We start from the raw sequence: 22352 nt of genomic DNA on the forward strand, positions 1-22352 counted from the left end.
AAAAAAAATAAAAATAAAGCTAAAACCAAGCCAGCTATATAATAATACTCAAAGTGTAAATGTAAAAAAAACCTGACATCTGCCTGACTCGTGTTGGTGCAGTAGATAGAGCATCAAACTGGAATGCCGGTTGGAAGTCCTGGGCTTGCCCAGTCAAGGCACATATATGAGGCAACTATGAGTTGATGCTTCCCACTACTCCCCCCATGCCTTTCTCTCTTCTAAAATTGGTAAATAAAATCTTTAAAAAAATACTAATATTCATTTAATATTTCATATATGTCAGGATGGTCTATTAACACTTATTAACCCATTTTCAAATCTGTGAGGTAATTACTATTATCTCTATTTTACAAGTTACAGGTTAAGTAACTTGTTCAAAATTGAGAGAATTTCAACCCAGGCATTTTATCTCTGGAGCTAGAGCTCTCAATCATAAGAGGTCAGTAGTTAAAATAGATTCGCTCCCTAATTCCTGGGTAAATACTGAATTTTTGTGTGTGTGTGTGTATTTTTCTGAAGTTGGAAACAGGGAGGCAGTCAGACAGACCCTCGCACACAGGCGCCCGACTGGATCCACCCAGCATGCCCACCAGGGGGCATCGCTCTGCTGCAACCAGAGCCATTCCAGCCCATGAGGCAGAGGCCACAGAGCCATCCTCAGCGCTGGGGCAAACCTCGCTCCAATGGAGCCTTGGCTGCGGGAGGGGAAGAGAGAGACAGAGAGGAAGGAGAGGGGGAGGGGTGGAGAAGCAGACGGGCGCCTCTCCTATGTGCCCTGGCCGGGAATCGAACCCGAGACTCCTGCATGTCAGGCCGACGCTCTACCACTGAGCCAACCAAACAGGGCTGACGAATTTTTGAATAATACAAATTGTTTTCTTATATGGACCATTTCATTGATTTCTTTGACTCTAATTTTGACCTCCTTAAACCCATCTTTCACAATACCCAGTGATCTATCTGAAAAACATTTTGACTGTTACCATGCTGTTTAAATCTTCAATGGCTCTTGCACAGAATAAGAACAAAGCTACTAAACATGGTGCACAAGGCTAAGCTGATGATCCATGATCAAGCCTCCTGATCTTTCTCATCTTTTTCTTTTACTTCCACTCTAGACTTTTTTAGACTTAAAGTCTAATAAAAACTCAGCAGTTTTAGGGTTCACTACATATTGCCCACAGTCAAAACACTCACACTATGCATTTTTAGAACCATCTATTCATTTTGTTCCTTTTTCTTGAAATGTTCCCTCTACATTGCATTCTTGTCTCACTTAAGCATCTTTCTTTTTTAATGTTTATTTTCTTGATTTTAGAGAGAGACAATGCCCTAACCAACCGAACTATCTGGCCAGGGCTTAAGCATCTATCAAGATTCAGATTTTTGGCCCTGGCTGGTTGGCTCAGTGGTAGAGCGTCGGCCTGGCGTGCAGGAGTCCCGGGTTCAATTCCCGGCCAGGGCACATAGGAGAAGCGCCCATCTGCTTCTCCACCCCTCCCCCTCTCCTTCCTCTCTGTCTCTCTCTTCCCCTCCTGCAGCCGAGGCTCCACTGGAGCAAAAGATGGCCCGGGCGCTGGGGATGGCTCCTTGGCCTCTGCCCCCGGTGCTAGAATGGCTCTGGTTGCAACAGAGCAACGCCCCGGATGGGCAGAACATCGCCCCCTGGTGGGCGTGCTGGGTGGATCCCGGTCGGGCGCATGCGGGAGTCTGTCTGACTGCCTCCCCGTTTCCAGCTTCAGAAAAATACAAAAAAAAAAGAAGATTCAGATTTTCTTCAGGGATCCTTTTCTGAAACACCAGAGAAGTGGCTTTCCTCTATTAGCACTTAACCATACTTTATTGAAATTACTTTTTTTTGAGAGACAGACAGACAGGAAGGGAAAGAGATGAGAAGCATCAACTCATAGTTGTGGCACCTTAGTTGTTCACTGATTGCTTTCTCGTATGTGTTTTGATGGGGGGCTCCAACTGAGCCAGTGACCCACTACTCAAGCCTGTGACCTTAGGCTTCAAGCCAGTGACCATGGGGTCATGTCTATGATCCCAACGAAGCTCAAGCTGGCGACCCTGTACTCAAGCTGGTGAGCTTGCGCTCAAGCTGGATGAGCCCACACTCAAGCCAGTGACCTCAGGGTTTAACCTCCATCCCAGGCCAATGCTCTATCCACTGCACCACTGCCTCATCAGGCTGAAATGATCAGTTATGAGGCAGTACCCCTTGAAAACAGGAAGTCTTTCTTTCGTTTTAAATTGCTCCCTGTTGTGGGCCATAAGTGGCAAAAAGCCATTGTAGAGTCGAGGTTTAGCAAAAGGGTAAGTTCTCCCCCCCTTCACCTCCATATTGGCTATGATGCTGAGTATTTGCACCCACTTCACTTGCTTCCTTAAATTGCTGGAAGCAATTTACATGCCCTTCCTCTTACTCTTTGTTTGTTCAGATGTTGGTTGATTTCACTTATGCATTGTGGGGGGATTCCTGTTTATGCCTTGGGAGAGTTCCTGTTTTAGCCTCGGATGTGTAACTTTGTATCAAGGACTTTCTTGATTTGCATATGGCTATATAATAAAGCAAACTGGGGCTATGGTGCACTCAGATACTGCCATCACCATTTGAAGAGTCCTCCCCTTCCCATCTTTTTTTCTTAATAAGTATGTTTCCTTAATTCCGCAGCAGCTTTATTAGGAGCTGCGCTGGTCCGCAGCACCTCCCCCGTCACATTACTAGCATACAGTAACTGTTCAGTAAGTGAACTTTAAAAAATGTTTTTCCATTGATTTGAGATAGAGAGAAAGGGAGAGGGGGGAGGGAGAGAGAGAGACAGGGAGAGAGAGAAAGAGAAAGAGAAAGCACCAACTCATTGTTCCACTTAGTTGATCTATTTAGTTGTTCACTCATTGATTGCTTCTCCTACATGCTCTGAACAGGGATTGAACCTGCCACCCCCCCCCCCCCAAGTGCTGGACTACACTCTATCCACTGAGCCATCCTGTCAGGGCCAGTAAATGAACTTTTAAACAAGACTGGAAATAAAAAAGAAATGTTGAGTTCTGGATTCAGTTTTGCTAAGTATGTGACTTTAGATACTTGACTCTCTATGTTTACCTTATAAATCTATAATTCTAAAGTCCCTTTGTAAGAAAATTCTACATATTTTGCTCTACATGTGACAGTACCTGTTGAAGGGCTGCATAAATTAAGGTAATTCCTTATATAATATTATGCAGATACTAAAAAGAAACAAATGATATAAGAGAAAAGCTTCCACTAGGATATAACGTCATTATATACAACTAGATCTTATTTGATTAAACAATAAGATGTGTGTAACTGATAAGGAAATATACCATGACATACATCAGTGATTTTCAACTTTTCTCATTGCATGGCACATATAAACTAATTACTAAAATTTAGTGGCACATCAAAAAATGTATTTTTGGCCGATCCGACAAAAAAAAGGTATAATTTTGATTCAGTCACACCTGACAGCTACTGTGTTGGCTGATGTCATTTTTAATTTGACAATCTAAGTGAAAAGCAGTCAGTGCCCTGACTAAATTAGGTATTGCATATTTTAAAAATTCTTGCAGCACACCAGTTGAAAATCGTTGACATACATCAAAGACCCTTTCACAATATTCTAAAATCGGATTCAGTGATAAACACATAGGCACAATTCAAAACTCCTTAACTGAAGCAATGACAGTCAAGAACTGTAATACTGAGGTTGGGTGAGGGTGGTGGCGTGAATAAAACAAATGTCATCCTCTCGCCCAATGATAAAGGAGAACGTGTGTCAGTCCTGTATTGTGAAATTCTTGGTATTGGAGCGTGTGCTGGCTAGGAAAGCGATGGGCGAATTATGAAACACACAGTACAACCACCGACATCAGCTGGCCTCAGTCCGACGGGAGGAAAGGGGAGAAGGCAGAGAGTCAGGTCCTGGTCCCGCCTAACTTCTCCGTTCCCCCGCCGGGAGCCCAGCCTGGCGCGCCTGCGCGGAGCAGGCCGACTCCCGGGCTGCCCTCACCACCTCTCCAGCCCGCGGTCCACAAGAAGTTTCTCAGCGGGTGAGAGGCGACGACGCGATGCAGCCGGACTACAGGATAGAGGCTGGCTCACCCTCCTCACTTACTTGGTACTCGATCTCAAGCGAGGCCTTCAGGGGCATGGGCTGGTAGAAACACTCCTTGTGGCCGGCCGGCAGGGTGAACGTGAAGTCGCTGTCTAAGGAGTGCGTGAAGCCGGCCACCACCGGTAGCAGCGCTGGTGGCAGGGCGGCCAGGAGGAGCACCGGGAAGGCCAGCCAGATCTTGCCCATCCCTGCCGGGGCGATCTCGAGCTGGAAAGGGCGTGGGAGGCGTGGGCACGGAGGCGCCGCTTTTCCTCCCGGGACTCCTCGTGGTTGGCAGGGGAACCTGGAGACTGAAGAAACTGCAACTGCAGGTAGTGGCCGCGACGGCGGCACACGCTCCCACAGAACGGAACACGCCGGCCTCGGAAGGGTAGGGGCTGAGGGCGGGGCCAGCAGTCCCTTTCCGCAACCTCCGAGGCCTCGGCTCCCTCCGGCCGGCGTGAGCACAGCCCACCTCACACCCCCGACAGCCGCGGGTTCCCATAGTCTCCCCCACACCAATGGGCGCCTCGGGGGTAATTGTGGGAAATGTAGTTCCCAGCGAGCGGGCTCGGACGCGCTCTCAGACCACGATGCCCGACAGGCCCTGCGCCTCCCGCGTCTCCCCGCGCGCGAGGGGGCGGGGCTACGGCGGGAGGGGCGGCCCCAACGGACCCGCGGCGGTTCGAACCCTTGGCGGTCGGGGTTCCTTGATTGCGCGTTGTGTCTGCTGGTTCCACGTCCGGGGCCGCGCGAGGGTCCGAGGCTTCGATAGTAGACGAGAGCGCGACGGGGCTGTTGTTCGGTGGGTCCCTCTCCCGGCTACGATCGGGTGGTGAGCGACTGCTTATTGGAGGGCAGAAACAGGCCTACCTGGGGCAGTGTTGTCCGTCTCCTCCACGCGCCCTCCCACACGCTTCGTGCGGTCCTCTCCTGTGCTGCGCACGCTGCTCTTCCGGGTTGTATTGTAATTGAGGAAAAAGGGAGAGGAGCATGTTACATTTGTCGGATTCTGCCAGGATCAGTTCTGTCCAGTTGAGCATACCTAATACAGGAATCTTTTTCAACTACAGCCCGTCCTCTTAAGTAAAGGGGGGATGAAGAGCGCTTGTTCTTCGTTGGGATGGGTGTGCTAGTGAACAGCTACAGACGCAATGTTGTTAGATTACGTCAGGGTCTGTGGGTAGCATATGCTTTTCCACATTGCCATGTATAGCTAATGATGGTCGAGTCCCCTAGCGTGCCCCCCTCATTCTTGTAAGTGCACTGACCAGAGGTGGAACCCACACAACCTTGGTGTATGGGGTCAGCGCTTTAACCAACTGAGCTACCCTGCTAGGGCTAAAAATAGATTTTTATGACTCCTGAAGGGAAGAGGAATCTTCATTTGACAATTCAGAGAGTCCTCAGGACACAGTTTGGTTCCTTACCACAGTCACGTAATTCCAAATTTTGGTGTAATTCAAAACACACCCTAACCCAGGGGTCAGGAACCTTTTTTGCTGAGAGAGCTATGAACGCCACATATTTTATTTTATTTTATTTTATTTATTATTTTATTTTGTATTTTTCTGAAGCTGGAAACGGGGATAGACAGACAAACTCCCACATGCGCCTGACCGGGATCCACCCGGCAGGCCCACCAGGGGGCGATGCTCTCTGCCGCGACCAGAGCCACTCTAGCGCCTGGGGCAGAGGCCAAGGAGCCATCCCCAGCACCCGGGCCATCTTTGCTCCAATGGAGCCTCGCTGGGGGAGGGGAAGAGAAAGATAGAGAGGAAGGAGAGGGGGAGGGGTGGAGAAGCAGATGGGCGCTTCTCCTGTGTGCCCCGGCTGGGAATCGAACCTGGGACTTCTGCACGCCAGGCCCACGCTCTACCACTGAGCCAACCAGCCAGGGCCTCCACATATTTTAAAATGTAATTCCGTGAGAGCCATACAACGACCTGTGTACGTTATGCATTATCCAATAAAAGTTTGGTGTTCCGGAGGACAGCTGTGATTGGCTCCAGCCACCCGCAACCATGAACATGAGTGGTAGGAAATAATGGATTGTAATACAAGAGAATGTTTTATATTTTTAACATTATTATTTTTATTAAAGATTTGTCTGCAAGCCAGATGCAGCCATCAAAAGAGCCACATCTGGCTCGCGAGCCATAGGTTCCCGACCCCTGCCTAGCCTAAGTCACTTACTTGTCCTAACAATTGTAAAATCATAATTCTAGAACATAAAAACACAACTAAGCCACAGAAAAAGGAAAAGGACATAAATATACTGTACTGTACACTGTACTGTAGTAATAGAAAAATGAGTTTAAAAAAGTACAATGCTAACGGTGTAAGCAGAAACAGCTCAATTTTTTAAAGTTTTTATGGGAGTGAGCATCGTAAACTCGAAATACATGTATGTCGAGACTGTCATAACCTGAAGACCCCCTGTGAATAGCCCATTAGAAAAAATATTTGACTATCAAAAGTATTCATTGATACTTAAGAAGGATTAGAGAATTCTTACATTAAAATATATAGAAGCTGTTGGACATAAAACTTGATTTATTTGAACCATAATATCGAGTGGCATTTTAGAATTTACCTAAATTTTCTTGACCCTTTTTTCCTTCACCATCTTATAGGAAGCTAGAGATTTGAAAAGATAAAGCAGAATGGGGACCTGATTCATTGACTTTTGTTTGGGAGAGTCTTCTCACTTAAGCAGAAGCAAATTTGTGGAAACAAAACAGAAAAGAGAATAGAAACATTTTTATATAGTATCTCATTTAATTTTCTGTCATAGTTTCTTCCAATAGGGTGAGTTTTATTTTTTAATCTTCCTCCTCACATCTGAGAACTTTTGAATACAGAGGAAATTTGTCTACTATTTTAGCTGAATGAGGGAAAGAAAGGGCAGTTTAATAATCATTTATTCACTGAAAATTCTCTAAGTGCCTTACAATCTGTAACAATTCACAGTTCTCCTAGCCATTTGTAGCTTAAGATGTGGTTAGAATTCCAGAAGTGTGATGAAAGAGATGCTACAATGATAAAGGTAAATGGGATCTGAAAGAGGAAGGTAATTTTAAGACTATGTAGAAAGAGATACGGGTAATGGAGATTATAAAGCCTTCATTTTATGTATTAATTATGAAAAATATGTATTTTAATAAGTAATAATTTGTATTATGTATTAATAAAATGTGGCCCTTATTATGATTTTTATGTGCAAAGATATTTAGTAGAGAATTTCACAACCCAAGAGATACACTTCAGTTGAAGAAAAAAAGCTTTTCTTCATCTGTTTCTATGAGTTAACCTACCAGAAGTCATTTTAATCTCTGTGGTTGTGTTGTGCTTTTTAAATTTTATAATCATTGTAAATGGAAGAAGGGGATAATCTTTATCTGGTAATAAATTGCCTTTAAGAAAATATGATTGACTATAATGATACCAATTTTATCAGATGTCCAGAGCTTGTACTGTTATTAGATAAGTTCAAACCCCTCATACTGAAGTTGATCTATAATAAGAAAATTGCAGTGTGACAATGAAAAGGTCTTTGGATACTGAAAGCTTAGGTTCAGATCTGGTTATACCATTTACAGTTTGTGTGACTTAGAGTATACTATTTAATTTGTCATATGCTTTATTTATCTTTAACATGGAATAAAAATATTTAGTTCACATAATTGTTTGAAAGATTAAATGTGCTTAGAAAAAGGGAACTATAATCACTAGATCCTAACTATAATGAAAAATTGATTGATTGAAATTCTGTCAAACTTTCCATTATTGCTTTATACTGTAGAGAAATTGTTACTGGGTTTTTTTTTTGTTTTGTTTTCTTTTGTTTTAAATCACCATGAAAGATTTAAAATTTATTTATTTATTTATTTTTTACAGAGACAGAGAGTGAGTCAGAGAGAGGGATAGACAGACAGTAACAGAGAGAGATGAGAAGCATCAATCATTAGTTTTTCATTGCGCGTTGCAACACCTTAGTTGTTCATTGATTGCTTTCTCACATGTGCCTTGACCGCGGGCCTTCAGCAGGCTGAGCAACCCCTTGCTGGAGCCAGCGACCTTGGGTCCAAGCTGGTGAGCCTCGTTCAAACCAGATGAGCCCGCACTCAAGCTGGCGACCTCGGGGTCTCGAACCTGGGTCCTTCCACATCCCAGTCCGATGCTCTATCCACTGCGCCACCACCAGGTCAGGCTTAAATCACCATGAAAGATTTAACAACATTTGAAATAGAACTAATGAATTAAAACACTGTTAGTGTGAGAATGTTTTGACACCACAGGTTCTTTCTGGCAAGGTACACGAAATTCATTTCTTTTATTTTTAAGAAATGGACTCTAATTCATCAAAATACTATAAGAAAGACAATGAAGAAGAACGTTTGCTTGCAAATGTTGCTTCCTTAAGACATGAACTGAAGATAACAGAATGGAGTTTGCAGAGTTTAGGGGAAGAGTTATCCAGGTAAATAAGTAAAATCACATACACAATTCAGAGTATGACTTTAATTTATGAATGTAAAATATATGAGTTTCATTGTTATTGTGTTTCTAATATATCTCTAGAATAGGAAATAATGTTCTATATATGTATTTTTTTAAGTGAGAGGAGGGGAGAGAGACCCTGGCATGCACCCCACCCCAACCAGGACCCACCCACAACCCCCATCTAGGGCTGATGCTTGAATCAGCTGAGCTATCCTCCATACCCAGTGCTGACACTCAAACCAGTGGAGCCACTGGCTGCAAGAGGGGAAGAGGGAAGAGGCAGAGATGGGGAGAGAATGGGGAAAGGAAGCCAGATGGCCGCTTCTCTTGTGTGCCCTGATTGGGAATTGAACCTGAGACATCTGCACAGCCAGCCATCACTTTATCCACTGAGCCAACCAGCCAGGGTTTTGTTTTGTTTTTTAAGTGAAAGGAAGGGAGATAGACTTGTGCATGTGCCTGTACTGGGATCTACCTGGCAACCCATCCTGGGACAATGCTCAGATCAACTGAGTTATGTTTAGTGCCTGAGACTGATGCACTGGGACCAACAGAGCTAGCCTTAGCACCCGGGGCTGATGCTCAAACTAATAGACCCACTGGCTGCAGAAGGGGTAGAGAGAGAAAAGGGGGTGAGGGGGGGAGAGAAGCAGATGGTTACTTCTCTTGTATACCTTGACTGGGAATCGAACCCAGGACTCCCATATGCTGGGCCGACACTCTATCCACTGAGCCAACTGCCTGGGCCTATAATTTTTAATATAACTCAGTTGAGAAAAAAAATAGAAACATTAGAGGATCATTTATATATTAAGAAAATACATTATATATATATATAAGGACTCAATATGAAATATATATTTGGGGCTTTATTAATCTGTTATTATGACTACTTTTTGAAATGTAAGTAATTCTAACATTGAAGCTCCGGAAATACATAGATTACTAGTTTAAAATTAATTATGGTCTATTTAAAAATTTAGTTGAAGCACTGCCTTCAGTTCATAAGTGTGAATCTGATTTCCAGCAGCATTTCATATGCTTTTCTGTTTTCTTATTCAATGTATAGAAATTTGGAGTGAATACTTAAACTGTCTAAGAACTAAAATGTTTTTTTTTCTTTTTTCTCTAGTGTTAGTCCAAGTGAAAATTCTGATTATGCCTCTAATCCGTCAAGGTGCGAAAGGCTTATTCTGGAAGATCTTTCTCAGCCTAGCCAGCTTGGACTTTTGAATTATTCATCTTATAAAAAAGTTTGTAAAATGCCCAGTAGCAGTACTGATTTTCAGAAACAGCCAAGAGATAAGGTTATTGTTTTTAGACCTCTCTACTTTTTTCTTAAATTGACTTTACTGGGGTGACACTGGTTCACAATGTTATACCGGTTTCAGGTGCACAGCTCTACGACACGTCTGTACACTGTATTGTGTTCATCACCCCAAGTCAAGCCTCAGTCCATTACCATTTTCCCCCCTTCACTCCTCCACCTCTCCCCCCCATTTCCCCTAGACCTCTCTACTTAAAAGTAGTTTAGTTTTAGATCTATTTAAAGTATTTTAAACGCCTTATGCATGTTTTTCATAGTCTTTTACTACGTTGCTTAAAACTTGTTGAATTTAAATACAGTATACAGGTTCTTGTTTTGTCATCAGAAAAAAGAAGTTATAATTTGGTGTATCATTCTATTTTTAAACTTCTATATTTATTGCCTTTTTGCAATTAAATATCTTTTCTCAAATATATTATAACCCCCTTGATTTTAGCACTGTGCCATGTGTATAATAGGCAATCATTTATTTAGTGGTTAAAGTATGTTTATTATTTATTATTTAAGTTGGATCAGGGTGCTATGTGATATAGCATGATATTCTCCTTTTGTTATCCCTAAATTTTGTAGATGATATTATTATTATTTTTTGTGTTTTTCTGAAGTGAGAAGTGGAAGGGAGACAGACAGACAGACTCCCACATGCGCCCGACCAGGATCCACCCGTCATGCCCACCAGGGGCGATGCTTGGCCCATCTGGGGTGTTGCTGTGCTGCAATCGGAGCCATTCTAGCACCTGTGGCGGAGGCCATGGAGCCATCCTCAGTGCCTGGGCCAACTTTGCTCCAATGGAGCCTTGACTGCAGGAGGGGGAGAGAGATAGAGAGAAAGAAGAGGGGGAGGGGAGGAGAAGCAGATGGGTGCTTCTCCTGTGTGCCCTGGTCAGGAATCGAACCCAGGACTTCCACACGTCAGGCCGACACTGTACTGCTGAGCCAACTGGCCAGGGCCAATTTTGTAGCTGATCTTAGATATCTTTCTTCTCTGTCTCTTTCTTATTTAGTCATAGTATCTATCTCCCAGTGTTTACCCTTCTTTCTTACTCTACCCTTTTACCTCCTTTTCCACTCTTCTTGCTGTTCTTGATTACCATACTGCCAGCATGAATGTATACATATGGTTGCATATGCACAGCAAGATCTCTTGATAAAATTTTCTCTTATCACTTCAGAAAGCCAGCAACTGAGAGATTTTTTTGTTTGTTTTTATAAGGAAGCTGCTTAATGAAGCTGTAGGACTGAGCTTGCATTTTAGGAAATGAATTCAAATTCTAAAGATTATGTCCTTTGGGAAAATTTGATCTCTATCCCAATTCAAATAGTTAATTATTTTTCCATCATATTTATGCCTCAGTTGAAATCACTGTTTTACCCTAACAAAAATCAAGAAACAAATGACAGATTGGAGAGGAAAGAATATTGGTTATGCTTAATAAAGACAAAGGGCTAATCTTTTAAATAGGTCAAGAGCTCCTTAAAAATGAAAAGGTCAACAACCCAATAGAGAAATGGGCAAAAACATGTGTGGAAAAAGAAAATGATCTCTAAACATAGAAAGATATTCAGTCTCACTTATAATAAAAGAAATTCACAATGAAACTATACTTAGGTATCAGCTCTTATCTAACAGATTGTTAAACATCTGGATGTTTGATACTATGTATTTTGTTGGTGAAATTAGGGGGAAATAGGTTTTTATACGTTGCTGATAGGAATGCAAAATCATACAACTGGCATACAGCCATTGTGGAGAGGCATTTGGTAATGTTTACCAAAATTGCAAATGTGTTTACCCTTGGCTGTTAAATCCCATTTCTTGAAAAGTATACTACAGATTCACCTGCATAAGTACAAGAATGAGGCATTGTTTGTCTTAGCAGATTAGAAATAGCTCTCAATGGTCCAGTAATAAGGAACTAGTTGAATAAACATGCAATCGACACTGTAGCTGATGGAAAAAAAAGAATAGGAATTTCTTACTAAATTGATTTTGGAAAGATTGCCAGGATATATCCTTCAAGCAAAAAATGGTAAGTTCAGAATGATAGAGTCACCCTTTGGAATCCTTGGAGGATTGATTCCAGGATCCCCTGCAGATGCCAAAATTTACACATGCGCTTGTCCCTTGTATAAAATAGTATATAGTATTTGCAAAAGACTTAACACACATCCTCCCATAGATAGTACTTTAAATCATCTCTAGATTACTTTTAATACTGCATACAGTGTAAATGCTGTATAAATAGTTGTTATATTGTTTAGGGAATAATGACAAAAAAGTCTGTATGTTTAGTACAGACAGAATTGTAGACCTGACTACATAGTACATGTTAGCAACCATGCAACTTTTTTTTCTAATATTTTGGATCTGTGGTTGGTTGAATCCATGGATAAGGAACTGGTAGATAGGGAGGAATGACTATATAGTATGCTGGTTTTTACATAAGGAAGTGTGGATGTGGATAATTTTTTTTTGCTTGCATATGCATATGGAGACTGAAAGCTGGGTTTAATTAAGACCGTAAGTTATATAATACTTACATAAGCTGTTTCCCGCTTTTAGCTGTATGAGTGGTATTAAAAATTTATAAATGAGAAACTTATAAAACTGACTATGTAACTACTAAAGATGGGAATGAGACTTCTGTGTATACTTTTACAAAGTTTTAACTTCTGAATTGTGTAATACATTAAAAAAATTAAATCAGGTTTTGAAAACTGCCACTCAATGAAAATTAAAATAACTTATTGTAAAATGTATACTCAAAAAAGTTTAATAGAAGTGTACAGTTTAAAGAATATTTTGTCTAATATTCATTTTATAGTTGGTGGACATTTGGATTCTTTTCATTAATTGTCTCTTGGCAATGTAGCTATGAATATTTTTTATCTTCAGGTGCAAAAATGCAAAAGTGTCACATTTTTACCCAGAAGTAAAATGGTTGTGTCATGTGTTAGCATGTTCAGCTTTACTGTATCATACCAAGAACTTTCCAAAGTTTCAAGCTATACTTATTTATGGGCATGTCCACCAGCAGTGGCAGAGAGAGTACTGATTGTTCTGCATCTCATCACCGATTCTCACTAAATATCTTATTTTTTGAGCTAGTTATTTTATTGGTAACTGTTCATCATTTTTATTAATTACATGTAATGCTTAATGAAATAATAAAAATAGATTTATTTTCATTTTTTCAGGTATCATTTTCATCTATCCCCATGGATCAGGAGATCAAAAGTCTTCGAGAGAAACTTAATAAACTTAGGCAACAGAATGCCTGTTTGGTCTCACAGAATCATTCTTTAACGACTAAAATAGAATCTGTCCACTTTGAATTAACACAGTCAAGAGCAAAAGTATGTTTCTTGAAGTGGTGACTATGCCAACAGAAAATCATTTAATTACCTAAAAATTTGTAATTGGAAAAATATTCCTTGTGTAGCTTTAATGTATTATGTATAGTATTATGGAATCAATTTTTGTGTGTGTGTGTGTGTGTGAGTGAGAGAGACAGGGACAGTTAGGAAGGGAGAGAGAACAGAAGCATCAACTCATAGTTGCAACACCTTAGTTGTTCATTGATTGCTTTCTCATATGTGCCTTGACTGGGGCTCTAGCTTAGTGAGTGACTCCTTGCTGAAGCCAATGACCTTGGGCTTCAAGCCAGCAACCTTTGGGCTCAAGCCAGCAATCACGGTGTCATGTCTAGGATCCCACATGCAAGGCAGTGACCCCATGCTCAAGCTGGAGACCTCAGGGTTTCGAACCTCTGTCCTTAGCATCCCAAGCTGATGCTGTCTACACTGCACCACCACCTGGTCAGGTTGCAATCAGTTTTATACGAATTTAGTATCTGAGTGATTCAGAGAAACTTGTATAGTCTGTGCATTTAGATAAGTCAAAATATTTTTAAATTGAATTTATTGGGGTTTTTTATTGGTTGATTTTTTTAAGAGAGGGGGAGAGAAAGAAACATTTATTTCTTTTTCCACTTATTTATGCATTCATTGGTTGATTCTTGTATGTGCCCTGACTGGAGATTAAACCTACAACTTTGGTGTATCAGGCCTACATTCTAACAAATTGAGCTATGCAGCTAGGGCTTAAAATTACCCTAGCTGCATTAAGATTACCAACATATGTGGTTTTATTTCTTATACAAAGGAAATATAACTGATTTATCTTTTAAAAATAATACATTCTCTTGTTGAAAACTTTTTTTTAAAGAAAAAAAATTTTTTTTTTTTCATTTTTCTGAAGCTGGAAACAGGGAGAGACAGTCAGACAGACTCCCGCATGTGCCCGACCGGAATCCACCTGGCACGCCCACCAGGGGCGAAGCTCTGCCCACCAGGGGGCGATGCTCTGCCCATCCTGGGCGTCGCCATATTGCGACCTCACTCTAGCGCCTGAGGCAGAGGCCACAGAGCCATCCCCAGCGCCCGGGCCATCTTTGCTCCAATGGAGCCTTGGCTGCGGGAGGGGAAGAGAGAGACAGAGAGGAAAGCGCGGCGGAGGGGTGGAGAAGCAAATGGACGCTTCTCCTGTGTGCCCTGGCTGGGAATCGAACCCGGGTCCTCTGCACGCTAGGCCGACGCTCTACTGCTGAGCCAACTGGCCAGGGCTTTAAAGAAAACTTTTAAAATAGAAAAAGAACGGAGAAAGATCACCCAGTTCCACCATCTAGTAACTACCTTGTTTATTTTAGATCCATATGCTTGAATCTGCTCAGCAACAGGCAGCCAATGTGCCAATCTTAGAAGAACAGATTATAAATTTGGAAGCAGAAGTTTCAGCCCAAGATAAAGTTTTGAGGTAAGTATACTTTTAATAGCTTTAAAATTTTTATTTCCAAACAAACAAAAACACAAAAATCTTTATTTCATACTTCTGCCTTTTGATATATCTTGTTAAATCTTATCCTCTACCCCAGTAAATCTATAGTGGACTGTGTTAGAATCTGTTGAATCTATGTTCAGTCTGTCATAACTCCTCTTGGCTACAGAATGTATGCAGGGTATGGGAACTAAAAATAGACTAAGCTGAGATGCTTATTGATATGCTTTTATTAAATATTAAAGTAGTTCATTTCTTGCCTTACAGAGTAATATACACTTAGTACTTCAGTGGGAGTTTAAGAAAAAAAAATACAAGGAATCAGACAATTTATAATTTATGATCTTCTATTTTGAAATAAGAAATATATATACACATACTAAAGAGCACAGTACTCCATTTTAGTGATTTCAAATGTAGTAGTTCTGGGACCAGCAGTATTAGCATCATGTGGGAACTGGTTAGAAATGCAAATCTCAAACCCTGTAGTATGCTTACTGAATCACAGACTGAAAGGTGGGACCCAGCAGTGTTATGTTTTGACGAGTCTTGCACATGATTCAGATGTACACTGAAGTTGTCTTTCATGACTATTAGGATTTTGTAATTTTCTTTGTAATACTATTTTATATTTAGTCCTAGGTATTATATCAATGTATTTTGGTTGTGATTTTGTTCTTGTTTTGTTTATTGGTAGTATATGGGTAGTATAGTATAATATAATTATTTTGTAACTGGACTATTATACTCTTTTATCAAGTCTAATGATATTTTATTTAATTCTCTTGGATTTTCTCAGTAGCTAATATTACCAGCAAAACAACAAAAAAAGAAACAATGAAAACTTTAGTCTTTTCTTTTTTTTTCTATTTTTTTTTTCTTTTTCATTTTTCCAAAGCTGGAAACAGGGAGGCAGTCAGACAGACTCCCGCATGCGCCCGACCGGGATCCACCTGGCATGCCCACCAGGGGGCGATGCTCTGCCCCTCTGGGGCGTCACTCTGTTGCATCCAGAGCCATTCTAGTGCCTGAGGCAGAGACCACAGAGCCATCCTCAGCGCCCGGGCCATCTTTACTCCAATGGAGCCTCAGCTGCGGGAGGGGAAGAGAGAGACAGAGAGGAAGGAGAGGGGAGGGGTGGAGAAGCAGACGGGCGCTTCTCCTGTGTGCCCTGGCCGGGAATCAAACCCGGGACTCCTGCACACCAGGTTGATGCTCTACTGCTGAGCCAACCGGCCAGGGCTAGTCTTTTCTTTAATATACATATACTTATGTTTTCATCTTTTCTTTTTTGCAACTGTCAGAAAAAGAAATCACTGGCTATAGTGGAGATAACAGCTATTCTTATCTAGTCTCTAAACTGTATGTATGATAATGCCTTTAGTATCTGACCATGAAATAAGATACAAGCTATATATTTATAATTTGATGGAAGTAGTTTTTTATTCCTTATTAAAACTTATTTGGTAAATGATAAATACGCCTTTTCTCTATCTAATTAAATATTTATTTCTTTTAACTCAGTGGTTTAAACTAACAGAATTCCTAATATTGAACTACTTCTTTTATATTAGCATATTCTCTTTAATAGCATTTAAAAAATTTTTATTTTATAGAGAGGCAGAAGATAAATTAGAGCAGAGTCAGAAAATGGTGATTGAAAAGGAACAGAGTCTGCAGAAGTCCCAAGAGGAATGTATAAAGTTGAAGGTAGACTTACTTGAACAAAGTAAACAAGGGAAGAGGTATGTGGTTTTAAAAGAAGTAATTCTTTCTGTAAGGGAAAAGAATGTATTAGCCCTGGCTAGTGGCTCAGAGCATTGTCTTGAAGCACAGAGGTTGCTGGTTCCTTCCCTGATCCGGGCACATACAGGAATGGATTGATGTTCCTGTCTATTTCTCTTCATTCTTCTCTCAATAAAATCAGTAAATATAAAATTTAAGAAAAGCGGTTACATATGTAAAATCCTAAGTTTTGAAGTGAAAAATTTTCAGAAATTTGCCAGTAGAATAACTTAATTTTTGTCCATTTTTATAATTTTTCATTGAAATTTTCATGTGTGGATTTTATATTATTGGCATTATTGATTGGGATTAATTCCTAGTGGTTGATAATCAATGTAATGATATTTACTCATTTCTGAAATTAAGTAGTATGATTTACTTAAAATTTATGAGAAAGCGTCTGAGTCTTCCTTAGGGAATACATAAAGAATGTAAAAACATCAGTTTTATTTAAACAATATTGTTTTTCTAGCACATTATTATTATTATTATTATTTTTAACAGAGACAGAGAGTCAGAGAGAGGGATAGACAGGGACAGGCAGACAGGAATGGAGAGATGAGAAGCATCAATCATTAGTTTTTCGTTGTGCATTGCGACACCTTAGTTGTTCATTGATTGCTTTCTCATGTGTGCCTTGATCGCGAGTCTTCAGCAGACCAAGTAACCCCTTGCTTGAGCCAGCAACCTTGGGCCCAAGCTGGTGAGCTTTTGCTCAAACCAGATGAGCCCATGCTCAAGCTGGCGACTTCAGGGTCTCAAACCTGGGTCCTCGGCATCCCAGTCCGATGCTCTATCCACTGCACCACCACCTGGTCAGGCCTTTTCTAGCACATTATTTTATTTTATTTTACTTAATAAATTTAATGGGGTGACATTGATCAATAAGATTACACAGGTTTCACGTAAACATTTCTATAGCATTTGAACTGTTGTTTGTGTTGTGTGCCCATCACCTAAAGTCAAAGCATCTTCCCATCACCATATATTCATCCTTTTTTACTCTCCTCCTCTCTATCCCCTTCCCCCTGGTAACCACTTAACTTTTTTTTTTTTTTTTTGCATTTTTCTGAAGCTGGAAACAGGGAGAGACAGTCAGACAGACTCCCGCATGCGCCCGACCGGGATCCACCCGGCACGCCCACCAGGGGGCGACGCTCTGCCCACCAGGGGGCAATGCTCTGCCCATCCTGGGCGTCGCCATGTTGCGACCCTCCTGGGTGTCGCCATGTTGCGACCAGAGCCACTCTAGCGCCTGGGGCACAGGCCACAGAGCCATCCCCAGCGCCCGGGCCATCTTTGCTCCAATGGAGCCTTGGCTGCGGGAGGGGAAGAGAGAGACAGAGAGGAAGGCGCGGCGGAGGGGTGGAGAAGCAAATGGGTGCTTCTCCTATGTGCCCTGGCCGGGAATCGAACCCGGGTCCTCCGCACGCTAGGCCGACGCTCTACCGCTGAGCCAACCGGCCAGGGCCAACCACTTAACTTTTATCTATGTCCATGACTCTGTTTTATACCCCACCTATGTGTGATATCGTATAATTCTTAACTTTTTCTGATTTACTTATTTCTCTGAGTATAATGTTCTCAAGGTCCACCTATGTTGTTGTAAATAGCAATATGTCATCATTTCTTATGGCTGAGTAGTATTTCGTTACATATATGTATCACATCTTTATCCAGTCCTCTATTGAGGGATACTTTGGTTGTTTCCATGTCTGGGTCACCACGAATAATGCTGCGATGAACATGGGGGTGCATGTGTCTTTGCTTACCAACATTGTTGAGTATTTTAGGTAGATACCAAGTAGGGGGATTGTTGGCTCATGTGGTAGTTCTAGTCTTAATTTTTAATCTTAATTTTTTAAAAAAATTTTTATTTATTTTAAAAGGTGAATTTTATTCACCTTCAGTAAGGTGAGGCAGAGATGACTCCCACATATGCCCCAACTGGGGGTCACCCGGCAACCCATTAGGGGGCAATGCTCTGCCCATCTGGGGCATCATTCCATTGCTCAGCTGCCGAGCTCTTCTTAGTGCCTAGGGTGGAGGCCATGGAGCCATTTTTAGCGCCGGGAGCCAACTTGCTCCAGTCAAACCATGGCTGCAGAAGGGAAAGAGAGGAGAGAGAGAGAGAGAAGCAAGAGGAGGAGGGATGGAGAAGCAGAATGGCACTTCTCCTGTGTACCCTGACCAGGAATCAAACCTGGGACATCCACATGCCAGGCCAATGCTCTACCACTGAGCCAAACAGCCAGGGCCTTTCCTTAATCGTTTGAGGAACCACCATACTGTCTTCCATACTGGCTGTACCAGATTACATTCCCACCAGCAGTGAATGAGGTTCCTTTTTCTCCACAGCCTTTCCAATACTTGTTATTACCTGTCTTGTTGGTAACAGCCAATCTAACAGGTGTGAGGTGGTATCTCATTGTAGTTTTGGTTTTATTTGCATTTCTCTAATAGCTAGAGAAGATGAGCATTTTTTCATATATCTATTAAGTGTCTGTTTAGATTCTCTCCCCATTTTTTAATTGGATTATTTGCTTATTCTTGAGTTTTGTGAGTTCTTTATATAAATATATTTTGGATATTAATCCCTAGTCAGAGCTGCTGTTTGTAAGTATCAACTCCCATTTGGTTAGCTGCCTTTATGTATTGTTGTCAGTTTCTTTTGCTGTGCAGAAACTTTTTAATTTGACATAGTCCCAATTTTTTGTAAGCACTTGCATGAGAGACAGGCAAACAGAGACAGACAGACAGGAAGGGAGAGAGATAAGAAGTATTAATTATTCATTGCAGCACTTTAATTGTTCTTTGATTACTTTCTTATATGTGCCTGGATCGGGGGTCTCCAGCCAAGCCAGTGATCCCTTTCTCAAGACAATGACCTTGGGCTCAAACCAGTGACCATGCAGTCATGTCTATGATCCCACACTCAAGCCGGCAACCCCGTGCTCCAGCTGGTGAGCCCATGCTCAAGCAGATGAGCCCACATGCAAGCCAATGACCTCAGGGTTTCCAACCTGGGTCCTCAGCATCCCAAGTTGACTCTCTATCCACTGCACCACAATCTGGTCAGGCCATAAATCATTTTTGATTAAAATAGGTTTGGAAGAATATTTTCCCAGCAGTGTTTGGTTAGTCTAGTTCCAATTACAATATATATTTGGTAAGCAGTATTACTTAGCAGTAATGTTTAGTTTTTGGGGTTAGATAGTCAGATTTTACCTCCCAGTGGCTTTATTACCTTGGACAAATGATTTAACCTTGAATCTCAGTTTGCTCACCTATTAAATCAAGATTATATTGTCTTGATATAAGGATTAAATAGAAAATAAACTGAAGGTTTCTCTTATATAATAAATACTAACAAATGTAGCTATTGTAAGTACAGGGGGTCCTCGGGTTACGATATAGTTTTATTCCTATGGGAATTTTTGTGTAAGTCTAAACACACCCTAGCCTAATACAAGCGGAACATGTATACCTTTTACAGTCCAAAGTAGGTAAGTGTACTGGGGGATGCCAACCTCCTAACTCATCTGCCACATTACTATGTAGTTTTCTGCTGCGCTTAACCAAACTATAATAGTTCACCCATGTAGTCTATAAATATGATGCTAACTGCATAAGCCCTAATGCTCACATATCAATTTTTTTAAGTTCTTATGGGAGTGAACATCATAAACTCAAAACATCATATGTCGAGACTGTCATAACCCAAGGACCCCCTGTATAAACTGTAATGTTAAATATTCTGAAATTCAGACTTATTCAGAAAAGCTTGTTTGTACGTGGTTATTTAAAATAGTGAGATAGTACATGAAGACTAGCTTTATAATAGAGCTTAAAAAAAGTACAAAGGAAGAGCAACTTGTTCTCTCTGTAAAACTTAAATAAGATGATTTTTAGGGTAAAATATTGACTTAACTTTCACAAGGTGAATAATTGGGGATGAAACTACCAGTAGTCTGAACAGCATGTGCAAAGGCATTGAAATATAAACGGCCTCATTGCCGAAGAACAATAAAGAGTTTTACTTACCTATAAATGGATAACTATAGTATGAAATGAGGCAAGAAAGACAGGTTAGGTCCAGACTGTAAATGGCTTTGTGTGTTAGGCCAAAGGATTTGTATTTTAACTTGAAAAGCATAAATAGTCAGTTGAGATTTTTAAGTAGAGATTTGACATGAAGACTCTTGGAGCTTTTATTTATTTATTTTTAGATTTTGAGAGTACATTTATTAAACCTGAGGACAGTGAAACAAGGAAGGGCTTAGGACAGAAGATGCAACAGGAGAGAGACTATGTGGGGCAGCTTTGGCTCACTAGAAATGTTATAGGAAAGAAACAAGGCTAGGTGGGGCTGCTTTGGCTCACTGAGAAATAGAAGTCACAGTGAAAAAAGTGAGCCAAGGCCAGGCTGCTGTCAGCTCACTGGAGAGTCAGAGGAAAGGGGACCTCAGAGACAGGTTCCCAGGGCTAGCCTGGGACAGGGTGCCACTGCCCACTGCTCCCATGGGGACCTTCAGAGTTTAGGAGATGTATACCTGTAGAGGGTGGAAAAGAGGGATGAGAAAGGCACTGGCATGTTCCCAGGAAAGAAAGAGAGAGTGAGTTCTCATAGAACAGTGGTAGTCGATCTGGTCCCTACCGCCCACTAGTGAGCATTCCAGCCTTCATGGTGGGCGGTAGCAGAGCAACCAAAGTATAAATAAAAAGATATATTAACTATAGTAAGTTGTATTATAAAGATTTATTCTGACAAAAGTGAAAATCTGACATAAAGTACTTGATAAGTAATCATTATTATGTGCTTTAACTTGCTGTAACTCTGCTTTATAAATTTTATAAAGTAAAGTTACTTCCCTACTTTATAAATCACCATTACTGTGGAACCGGTGGGCGGTTAGAAAATTTTACTACTAACAGAGATACAAAAGTGGGTGGTAGGTATAAAAAGGTTGACTACCCCTGTCTTAGAGCTTTTTTGAAGAGCTAGAATGGATGCTGGCATTCTGAAATTGAAATACTGAAACCTTTGTAGACTTTTTTGGGAAGGGGTGGAGAAGATTCATCATAATAGATTAAAAAGCCAGTGTAGGGCCCTGGCCGGTTGGCTCAGTGGTAGAGTGTCGGCCTGGCGTGCAGAAGTCCCGGGTTCGATTCCCGGCCGGGGCACACAGGAGAAGCGCCTATTTGCTTCTCCACCCCTCCCCCTTTCCTTCCTCTCTGTCTCTCTCTTCCCCTCCCGCAGCGAGGCTCCATTGGAGCAAAGATGTCCCGGGCGCTGGGGATGGCTCCTTGGCCTCTGCCCGAGGCGCTAGAGTGGCACTTGTCCCAACAGAGCGACGCCCCGGAGGGGCAGAGCATCGCCCCCGATGGGCAGAGTGTCGACCCCTGGTGGGCGTGCCGGGTGGATCCCGGTCGGGCGCATGCGGGAGTCTGACTGTCTCTCCCCGTTTCCAGCTTCAGGAAAAAAAAAAAAAAGCCAGTGAAAAGGTGGAAGGTGTTTACCTTATGATGTTAATAAAAGATATATCGAAAACATAAGGACACAGAAAGTTGAAAGCTGAGGGATAGAAAAAAGTATTTTAAGCAAATAGTCACCCAAATAGCCTGACCTTGGGTGGTGCAGTGGATAATGTATTAACCTGAAATGCTGAGGTCGCTCCTTAGAATATAATCTCCCATCATGTATGTTTGGAAATTTAAAACCAGCCTCCAGCCTCTTGCTACTCATGGACCATTGAAAAAATTATGGTTGCTAGCT

At 41.5% G+C, this 22352-nt stretch overlaps 2 protein-coding genes across 15 annotated transcripts in view; one reads left to right on the forward strand and one right to left on the reverse strand.

Annotated features, from left to right (window-relative positions):
* The window catches only part of TMED5 (transmembrane p24 trafficking protein 5), a 36351-nt gene extending 31885 nt beyond the window's left edge, over window positions 1-4466 (reverse strand). For both annotated transcript variants that reach the window (XM_066268686.1, XM_066268687.1), the window contains exon 1: window positions 4143-4466. In XM_066268686.1, the coding sequence (XP_066124783.1) occupies window positions 4143-4328 (186 nt within the window). In that variant the 5' untranslated portion in view covers window positions 4329-4466. The remainder of the gene's footprint in view (window positions 1-4142) is intronic.
* CCDC18 (coiled-coil domain containing 18) overlaps window positions 3929-22352 on the forward strand; it is a 209139-nt gene continuing 190715 nt past the window's right edge. For 6 of the 13 annotated variants that reach the window (XM_066268664.1, XM_066268663.1, XM_066268674.1 and 3 more), the window contains exons 1-5: window positions 4578-4926; window positions 9760-9934; window positions 13153-13311; window positions 14664-14770; window positions 16408-16536. In XM_066268664.1, coding sequence (XP_066124761.1) covers window positions 4643-4926; window positions 9760-9934; window positions 13153-13311; window positions 14664-14770; window positions 16408-16536 — 854 coding nt within the window. In that variant the 5' untranslated portion in view covers window positions 4578-4642. Of the gene's footprint in view, window positions 4146-4577; window positions 4927-6799; window positions 6933-8272; window positions 8329-8468; window positions 8605-9759; window positions 9935-13152; window positions 13312-14663; window positions 14771-16407; window positions 16537-22352 lie in introns of those variants that run through there. The other 7 variants (XM_066268666.1, XM_066268668.1, XM_066268669.1 and 4 more) reach the window with 7 other exon arrangements.

The sequence above is a fragment of the Saccopteryx bilineata genome, chromosome 3 (assembly GCF_036850765.1).
Source record: "Saccopteryx bilineata isolate mSacBil1 chromosome 3, mSacBil1_pri_phased_curated, whole genome shotgun sequence".
NCBI lineage: Eukaryota > Metazoa > Chordata > Mammalia > Chiroptera > Emballonuridae > Saccopteryx > Saccopteryx bilineata.